This window comes from Camponotus vicinus, unplaced genomic scaffold, assembly GCF_025532165.1.
Source record: "Camponotus vicinus isolate PSW18456_S1 unplaced genomic scaffold, iyCamVici1.0 SCAF_1, whole genome shotgun sequence".
In the NCBI taxonomy this organism is placed as follows: Eukaryota; Metazoa; Arthropoda; class Insecta; order Hymenoptera; family Formicidae; genus Camponotus; species Camponotus vicinus.
The window spans coordinates 18,676,313-18,687,006 of NW_028141945.1; the positions used below are offsets into that span (position 1 = coordinate 18,676,313).

The following is a 10,694-nucleotide window of genomic DNA, read 5'->3' on the forward strand; positions in this document are numbered from 1 at the left end:
GCGCGTAGTTATTTCGCCTGGTTAATCGATTCAAGATTGCCAGTCGTAATTTGCAATGCGTCGTCTGCGCTAATTTCTCGCGCCGTTTTCCTTTGATTCTTCACGCTGCGTGCGCAGAATTAAGTCCCATCTACAGAATATATCATAAAATACGCGCATCGATTCAATGTAATTCGTTTGAGAATTTTCCTCGGTCAATCTTTAATTGGAATTTGATACGCATAATCGAAAACAACAATTTATATGTCTATTTTCGAGACATAATTACTCGTTTTTTGCAAGACTTATTATTCTTCCTATTTTTTTTTATGTTACTCGCTCGCGAAATTATATTATAATTATGTAAATAATTATAATATAAATGAAATTGAATTAAATGAAATGTATTGAATATATAAAAATATAATAAAATGGAAGATATTAATAATAAATAAAATTAAGGAATTTAATAATAAATAAAATTAGGTGTAAATTAAGGATATTTAATAACAAATAAAATTAAGTGGAATAAAAATTAATAAAATTAAGGCTATGTTTTCCAATATACACAAAATTGTTTGAACAATGAAATTAATAATATAATATGATACTTTAAATTTTACGTACAATATATGAAAACTACGAATTTTTAAGTACGATATAATTGATTATTTAAACATTTATTGAATAATATTTACGACGTTACACTCGATCGATTCCAGTGTCAATGCCTTTGTTCAACGGATACCGCCTTGATTATTTTTAGACGCGATATCTGGGGTCGAGGAAGTCGTTTCCATGCCCGATTTCTCATCGCAACGAAGCTGCATTCCGTGCGATCGTTATGCGTCGACCTTTGCGGAAAATGCGTCGCTTTAGTGCCGCTATTAAGTTAGGTATTCTCTCAATATTCGCAAATAATAACGTGCATCGTGTATCGTCTGGATATACGACGACGAGTTAACCCGTATTCCATCCGCGAGAATTGCACGCTGCATATCAAGCACGACCGGGAATTCAAGGCGCACCGAGCGAGGATAATAATGGGATGATTTATTGCTACGGGTTCCGAGATGCCGAGTCTTGTGCTCGAGCAAGAAAACTTAACAACAGATACAAAAGAATTGCATAAAAATACGATCAGTATAAAAACCAATAAAAAAAAAAATGAAAAATTCTTGTCATAATTTTAAATCCTTTACAAAGTACAAACAAGCGACTCTAGAATATTTTAAGGTATATTCAAAGATTATTTCATAATTAAATTAAAAATCGCGTTCGAATAATATCTCACAAAGAAACCTCGTGAATTGAAAAATTCTGATTTTGATGAAACTTTATACATAAGTAAAAGAGAGCGTAAATAGATAATTTAGAAATTTTTAATTACGATCTCCAAAAACGACTCGAGGTGAAACTACTTCTCATGTAAAATGATTTTTTGCTTATTGCCAAAACTATCCGAGATATCAAAAAATATTTTATACAAAAGTTTCATTTAGTAAGAATATCTTTATTTAATCACATTAATAAAATAATTTTTTTTGAAAATTTCTAAATTTATCTATTTACCCTCCTCACATGTGTATAAAATTTCATCGAAATTATCAGGATTTTTTTCGCGAAATTCTCTTGTGTCAATAAAATGTCGGATTAAAAACAATAAAAAAAAGTCACATTTTCTCGCGATTTTTCCATCTTGTCAGCCGGTGGTCTTCGCGTTTTCACCTTATTACGGGACCAATATTACGGATGTTAAGATCCCGACCGAAATTAACCGCAAATTGCACGCGAGGCGCGATATTCGTCAATTGCCAATTACCATAAAAGGGCGCTTTACGATCGACGCATCGGCGAGTTGAAAATTGCCAACGTTGACCAACGATTGACTGACAGTACCATGATAATTCCATGGAACTAGTGCTATTGCGATAAGTGTGAGATGATGATTACAAATGTACACGTTTCGTTGCACATTTACATTCAAGGAACAATGTATTTCAACGGAAAGAAACGCCTTGACCTAAACCACCTTTTTCCGAAAAGAAAAATGTCAATCCAAGAACTTGTCAAAAGGTTCAATATTTAAATCATTTTTCTAAGAAAAATTTGAAAGTTGTAGAAATATAAATTTCTCCAATTTTAAGAATTTTATAAATATTTAAAAAAGTTCTATGCACTTTACGTAAATTTTATAAATGCTATGATATATTTATTGATTTTTATGGAAATTTTAATTTAAAAAGATTTTAAAAATTTCAGAAACTTTATAATTTTCTCTGCATGTTTTAGCATCCTTTAAAAAACGAATTGATTAAATTAAGTATATTGCACTGATAAAAAATTATAGTTGAAATTATCATAATTTCACTATAATTTATAGTATCTTAAGGCGCCAAGCATACATAATAGTGCATTTTACTATAAAAAATATAGTTGATATAACATGAAAATATAGTTCGTAAAATCATAATATCCATTTCATGTAACCATATGGTTATGGTATACGTAGTGTTCCGAAATTCACTATCAGTACTGAAAATCTGTAATACATGTTACGTATATTATAGATTTTTAATATACGCAGCACCAAGTCGTTTAAAAGTTTTTTTCCGTCTATAATTTCAAATAATCTGTTTAATATTCTGAATCCTAACAAGGAATCCAGATTATTAAATAAATTATTTTAAATTCAGTTTGTCTGAAATTAAACTGATAAACAGTGATATGTCAGAAAGAGGATGCTCACATGCATACAATCCGAAAACCTGCGTGTGAGTAGCATCCTCTCTCTCGCACTACTGCTAAGAGGAAAAAAATATACTTTAGATCTTACGTGTTTAATACTAGTCCTTTATATACATTTTATGCTAAATATTGAATACGAGAAAAGTTAAGAGTAGTGCGCCGCGTAACGGTAAGCGAAGAAACATGTGCCACATACAATCATTCCAAATAATAAGTTTTATGTTGTTAAATGTGCTATTCATCAGGTTCCACGTACTATTTAGATATAGCTGTTATTATAATTTTTTTCATTTATTACTACTATATTAATATCTAGACGAAAGATAATAATATAGTAATATTTACCATTATTAATGTTACAATGACTATATGAATAGTAAAATTATATGTATCATTCCTTTCTTTTATTTTTTACTTATATGATATTTGAAATTATTATAAATTATAGTAAAAAATTTCATTGTTTCTCGGTACCATGCGTATATAGTTTATATTACCAGTATTATAGTAAAATTTACTATAAAAATGAGTATCCTAACTATAATTTTTTTACCATGCAATTATAGTCAATTTTATCATCGATTTTTTTATCAGTGTGTGAATGTAACGTGAATTTCGTAGAACTCAAGGAGATTGAAAGCTATCGCAAAAACGAAGGATATCGTGAGGATAACGCGTTTTCGATAAGCCATAAATATCATCTGCGTTATAAACGCATTACAGGCATGTAAACAAAAAGTGTCGTAACGGGATTATAAACGGGTTTTATCGTTGGACATTAAATTTCTCCGGTGTTATTAGCGGGTTAATGGAACAGTTGTTCAAAGTTAATTGCGTTACGGTGCGAGGGAGAAATTTCACTGAGAGAAAAGTGTTTGGTATTTACAACTATAATTGCATAGTTAAATAATTATAGTTGCAATTATCATTTTTATAGTTATTGTTACTATAATGTTGGTAAAAATAACTTTATACGAATAGTTCTGCCAATCAGGATAAAAATTGTACTATAAATTATGATAATGTGAAATATTAATATAGTAAAATATCAAATAACATATGGTAAATTAAATAACCATTTTTTATAATCTACACAATCACAATTATGATAAATGTAACCATATTCTTGACAATTGTTTCACTATTTATTATTTTCCAATCTGTTTACTATATAAAAGGTAAACTATATAACTGTAAAAGGTAAACTATATAACTATAAAAGGTAAAAAAAATAATCATATATATAAACATTTCTGTGACTGTATTAATAGTTCATTTAACTATATTTTTAACTGCAAATTTATACTATAAATATCATTGAAATTAAAAAGAGATATGTGACACGTGTTTCTTCGTTTGCCGTTACGCGCCGACACCAAAAGTGACTAACTCGTATTCAATTTTTCATGAAATGTGTATAACGGACTGGTACTAAGACGAAGTCCAAAGTATATTTTTTTTCCTCTTATGAGTAGTAATGCCAGAAAGAGGACGTTGCTCACACGTACATTAGAGAGCCACATACATGTGGTGCACAGAGCGCTCTTCCTAGCATCATTGTTTATCAATTTAATATATATTATATAATTAAATTCTTCTTAATAAAATATAGTACTGGAAACTTTTTTCATAATTGAACGTACCTTATAAACTATAAAGTTATGAGAACCACATACATTGTTAACTTAATTATATATAAAAAATATAATATTTTACTATTAATATAAGTACAATTTATTACTATAGTATATAGTTCCTTTTACTTTCATTTTAGTTGTTAGCATCATATTTATAGTACCACTTACCATGTAAAAATGGCAGTTATGTGTGTATCAACCATACATATAGTTGCATGAAAATATACTAAGTTCACAATAACAATAATATATTATTGGATTTACTATAAATCACACTGTTAAAATAACTATATAAATGTAGTTGCCGTCAAAAATAACTATGTTTTATAGTTAAATTATGATAATTGCAACCATATTTTTCTCTCAGTGTTCTAGAGAAAACCGTGGCTTTGATATACGATGGGTGATAAATTATCGCGCCTTTTTCTCACTTTTTGTTTCACCTATCGTTCAGCAAAATGTCGCGAATAAACACTGAGAGAAAAGTGTTTGGTATTTACAACTATAATTGCATAGTTAAATAATTATAATTGCAATTATTATTTTTATAGTTATTGTTAATATAATGTTCGTAAAAACAACTTTATACGAATAGTTCTGCCAATCAAGGTAAAAATTTTACTATAAATTATGATAATGTGAAATATTAATATAGTAAAATATCAAGTAACATATGGTAAATTAAATAACCATTTTTTATAATCTACACAATCACAATTATGATAAATGTAACCATATTCTTGACATTCGTTTCACTATTTATTATTTTCCAATCTGTTTACTATATATATATATATATAAAAGGTAAACTATATCACTATAAAAGGTAAAATAAATAATCATATATACAGGGTGACCCATTTTAACTTAGGCAGCCAAATAACTCGAAAAATAAGCACACTACGAAAAAATGTTTAGAATCAAAATTTTGTCATTTCGAGGGGGACGTACAATGACGTTAAAATGAGCCCCCCCACCCCTCCCCCTGGGCGGTGAGGGGGGGCAAGTTTGAAATCTTAAATGGGAACCCCTATTTTTTATTGCATATTCGGAATCTTTGGCTAAAAACACATACAATTTGTCTGAAACATTTTTCTCGATTCATGATAGATGGCGCTGTAATCGACGAAATTCAATTTCTTCGATTTCTCTTACTGAGAACCCATGCTTACGATTCTGCAATAAATTAACAATAAAAATACCACGTTTTCATTGTTAATACTCGAAATTAGTCTTAAAACAAACTTCTCATTATTTTTTATTACTCATTAATTACTTCTCAAGAAACTGCTTTTAGCGTAACCCAGGAACAACGTCGTGGACGTAGCAGTTTTCTGTTCCCTTCGGGGTGCTTGATTAACGTGAGTCCCCTCGCCTCTCACAATTCGGGGTGCTTGAACGTGTGGTAACCCAGCCAGTGAAGGCAAGGTCGTGTGGTGATCCAGCCAGTGAAGGCAAGGTCGTGTGGTGACCCAACCAGTTAAGGCAAGGTCAAGTAGTGACCCACGTACATTGAGCCACGTACATGTGTTGCGCAGAGCGCTCTTCCTAGCATTATGGTTTATCAGTTTAAGTATATTATAAAATTAAATTCTTCTTAATAAAATATAGTACTGGAAACTTTTTTCATAATTGAACGTACCTTATAAACTATAAAGTTATGAGAACCACATACATTGTTAACTTAATTATATATAAAAAATATAATGTTTTACTATTAATATAAGTACAATTTATTACTACAGTATATGATTTCTTTTACTTTCATTTTAGTTGTTAGTATCATATTTATAGTACCACTTACCATGTAAAAATGACAGTTATGTGTGTACCAACCATACATATAGTTGCATGAAAATATACTAAGTTCACAATAACAATAATATATTATTGGATTTACTATAAATCACATTGTTAAAATAACTATATAAATGTAGTTGCCGCCAAAAATAACTATGTTTTATAGTTAAATTATGATAACTGCAACATATTTTTCTCTCAGTGAAATACTGCAAAAAGAAAAAACTTTGCAGATAGAATCTAAATTCTTTACATGTGTCAAGCTATATGAAATAATATAAAATTATTGAATAATTTAATATAAAAAAATAATAAAATAATTTAAAATAATTTAAATAATTTAATAATTAAGCTAATTAAGATAGTTATAAATTTTATAAAGGGAAGATATTTAGTAAGAAGTATTTTTTTTGCCGTAATTATTACAGAAGGAATTTATCCTCTTAATATAACCGAATGGCATTTTTATATGGATGGATCGTAATATCAGGGCTATAAATGCTAATAGCTGCAACCGGCGGCGATTTTAAGCGTTCCGTAAATCAAGCAAGGGGATTTTAGAGACGCGTTTTAGTTAACAATACCTTTTTCAGGCAAAGACAAATCAATATACAACGGACGATTACTCGTTATTCTCGTCTCGAAGGCCGCGTGCCCGTTCCTCGCATCGCGCGCAATCGCAACAGTTGCAAAATGCAACGATATTTATCGTAATGAAAGAAAGAGGAAACGTAGTCTCTTTCTCTCTCTCGGTTTGTATCCCGTTTCTCATGGGTGTCCGTTTTTCCAGGCTCTTTTCCAATGCGTTTCTATTTAATGGAACGCGCGTTTTTGGCTCACACGCGCCTTGATAGATCTGACGACGCCGATCGATCGATTGCGCAATCGATCGCTATTAACTACGGGTGCCAACGGCGGATTTCTCTCTCTTTCTCTCTTTCTCGTCGTGAAAAAAAAGTAATAACTATACGAGTCGCGTACCAGTGACATTTATATAACATTCGTACCTCTCTCGCCTTTTTATGGAATCGCGAAAAAAACAGGAATCGTCCGATTGAAATAATCGTTAATTATTTGAAAAGCCATACGTTGCTTGAGATACTGATTCTCATCATTTGGGGGATTTTGTGGAAATTATAAAAAAAAAGTATAACGCAAAAAAATTGTGCATGCATTTTACTTAAAAAATATTCGAGAAATATCAGTGTCTGCAACATGCGATGTTGAATTCATTTCCATATAAAATCGGATCAATACTTAACACGTGTATTTGATGCCATATATATAGACAACTTTTAAAATATCTCCGAGAAAGACAGCGTGCTGCCATCTTTCACGAGGACCGGGAAGCCCTGGCCAACGCTCGCGTTATCAATGATATCGATAGCAATACTGATAAACATTTACCCACGTACCTTCTTGTTGCGATACGCGCAGCAGGACGATCCGTTACCCATGATTCCAGCGATCGATTCCGACAGCGATCTCGATCACCAAACTGTCAAACCGCTGCGACTTCTCGTTCTGCACAGCTCGAGATATCGTCCGCATCCTCGTCGATCGCTTCCCTCCTCGCGAACCTCCTCCTCGTCATCCTGGTCGCGTTCGCAAAAACCTGTCTCGTGAAAGTCGCTCGTTTGTAAGCGTCGTTTCTTTCGGCGCCGAAAAGCCACTCTTTTTCGATCACACCGCCATTTTATTCGTTTCGTAATTTTTCTTATACAAAACTTTTTTCTTGTTTTCTTTCATGTCGCTTGTCGAAAATTCAGACTTGCACGGTTAAAACGGCGAAAGAACGGAATCGCTGCGTTTTGACGTCTTCAATGGAATTTGCAATTAAGATTTTAATCGCGTGGCTAATTGATCGCGCTTGCAACATTTTAATTAATATTCGCCTTAATTTGCCCCGCCTCGCCATGCCTTGCCTCACTATTTATCTTAATATTCCGTACAATGCGTAATTTATTTATCTTATTTTTTCGAGAATCATGAATTACATGATGAAATTAAATTTAAATTACAATTGAATTAATGCGAGATTACTTTTGTCTGGAATTTTAATAAAATTATAGACAAGCAAAGGAATAAATATAAAAATTATTAGAAAAACATTGTCAAAGTTTTCTATTATAAGGCTTCTTGTCTTGCCTCACTATTTATTTTCTAATATTATGTACGATGTATAATTTAATCATCTTATTTTTTGCGAATCACAGATTGATAAAATTAAAATTTAATTAAAATTGAATGTGATGTGAGATTACGTTTATCTGGAATTTTAATAAAATTATAAATAAAGAGAGGAATAAATATAAGAAATTATTAGAAAAACATTATCAATTTTCTATTACATTTATACGAAAATTAATAAAGGAAAATAAAAATGTATAAAAGTATGCCAAGAATAAATTAGTTATAATCAATTATCAATCATTATATTATCAATTGTAATTAAATACTATTTTTAATATTGCTTTAATTATTTCTCAGATATTAATTTTAGGCCAAACTTTTTATAACAATCATTTGATATAATGTGCAAATAATTTTTAATATAATTAATGATTTACTAATATTGACGATCGCTAGGAAATTTTTCTTATATTAAAAATAGAATATGATGCGCGTTGCAAGCTTTTTTTAGATCACTCAAAGTCGCACTTGTTTGCGTTATTTGATTGGACGTCATTATTTATTTTCGATATAATTTCGTGCAAATATACTTTATAAATAATTATTAACAATTTTCGACATATTTTACCATCAATCATGTTTAAACACACGCGATTTCTTTCTTTCACAGATTTTTTAAATTATTAAATTATTTTTTAAATTACATTCAAAGTTATTTTTCTTTGTTTATTTCGAAAATTGAAATAATATTATTTATATTATGAATATCTTTTAACAAAACTATTATATTATTATGAAGATTGGTCGCAATACTTTTTCTATTCCTTTATAACTTGCAAATATTATAAAAATATTTATCTATTTTTATTAATACAATAAAAACCGTCCGAAAAAAATAATAAACGATCGAATGAGAATAATAGTATTCAACGATACTGTATCGCTAGTTTCCATTTCAAAATAATTAGCCCAAACGAAAAGATAAGAAAACATAGCAATTCGAGAACTATGAAGTCGATTTTAAATATATATTGATTCACGCTTGCGAACTTTGTTTATTTATTATTCACTAATTTATAATAAATATTAAAACATTTTAACATAAAATGTAAATTATATTCAATACAGGAAATAACGCACAAATGTGCTTTTGTCCGCGACCATTCATTTTTACTTCGCTATTTAGATAAAAATTTTTTTTTTGCAAACATTTTAGTATCAGGTCTCTTTAATACTCGTTATAATGTGTATTAATAAAAATTCTGTATTAAAAAATTATTAATTGTATTATTTCTGCTGGGAGTGTCTTTTACCCTTACAAATTGAATTCGTATCTGATCCCACGTAGCGTAGTTATATCAGAAGAGCGGTCACGTTGTAATAAAGTGCGTAACGCGTAGGTGAAGCAACACGACTGGCGATTTCGGAGTAATCTCGCGTTTCTGCGTGCCTCGCGATAACAGCAGACGCGCGTCTACGCACACGTGTCGCTGAACTTCGAAAAACTGCCGGCGAAAATCGCAGGAATGTCCTGGCTCGCACGCGCGCACCACGCGGACAGCGGGCCGAGGCCGACGCGGGTGCGCGCGCGCGCGCGCAAGCGAGCGAGCGCACGGTACCAATATCCATACTGGCGAGTCACCGCTTTATTTTCCACCGTTACATCACTGTCGTCGTCGGTAGCTTCGTAGCTTCGCTCCTCGGCGTCGACGGCAGCATGTCCGACAGGCCGCCTCTTTATTGCTCTTGTCGGCGCGCAAAGACATTTGCGGCGAAACTGCAACTCGCACCCGTAATCTGCATAGGATGCAGATCGCGATTCGATCGGTATGAAGTTTGAGATCGAAATAAAATTTCGACCTGCTAAACTTTCTCTCTTTCACTCTTCTTTTTTCCGGATAAGCAGTGATTGATTGTCTCTGGTGATATTTAACATCGCTTCTATTTTTATATGAACAGTATATGTAATTTGCAATTAACAATTCCATATTTTTTCTTAAAAACAACTATGTGTTTTCTTTACACCAATTGATTCCTCTCATTATTTTGTACATAAAAGTATTAAGGTAAGATAATCGAAAAATGAATATTTTACAAGATATTTTACGGTTTATGTAAAATTAAGAAATTATTTCAAGCCTCATAACTCAAAAAGTACTTAACAAAAAAGTACTTAATTATAGTGTTTTGGAAAGCTCTCGAGATAAGCTACAAGAATATGCAATGACAAATAGTAGGTTCCATTTAAGAAATTGAAGGTGACCTTCATGTGACCTTCAAATAACTCTTCAAGGTCAAACCAATGACACTATCTTATGGCCCCCTCGAAACCATAAAACTTTTGTCTGAAACATTTTTCTCTAAAATGCTTTGTTTCCGAAATAATTGCGTGCGTTA

General features: G+C 31.3%; 1 protein-coding gene across 2 annotated transcripts in view; it reads right to left on the reverse strand.

The window, feature by feature from the left end:
* LOC145959284 (uncharacterized) overlaps window positions 1-9,855 on the reverse strand; it is a 136,971-nt gene extending 127,116 nt beyond the window's left edge. For both annotated transcript variants that reach the window (XR_014434968.1, XM_083077966.1), the window contains exons 1-2: window positions 9,611-9,855; window positions 7,580-7,982 (exon numbers count right to left, since the gene is read on the reverse strand). Coding sequence is in view for 1 of the 2 variants with exons in the window: in XM_083077966.1 (XP_082934092.1) it covers window positions 7,580-7,621 (42 nt within the window). In the remaining variant the exon portion in view is untranslated. The remainder of the gene's footprint in view (window positions 1-7,579; window positions 7,983-9,610) is intronic.
* Between the last annotated feature and the right edge of the window lie 839 nt (window positions 9,856-10,694).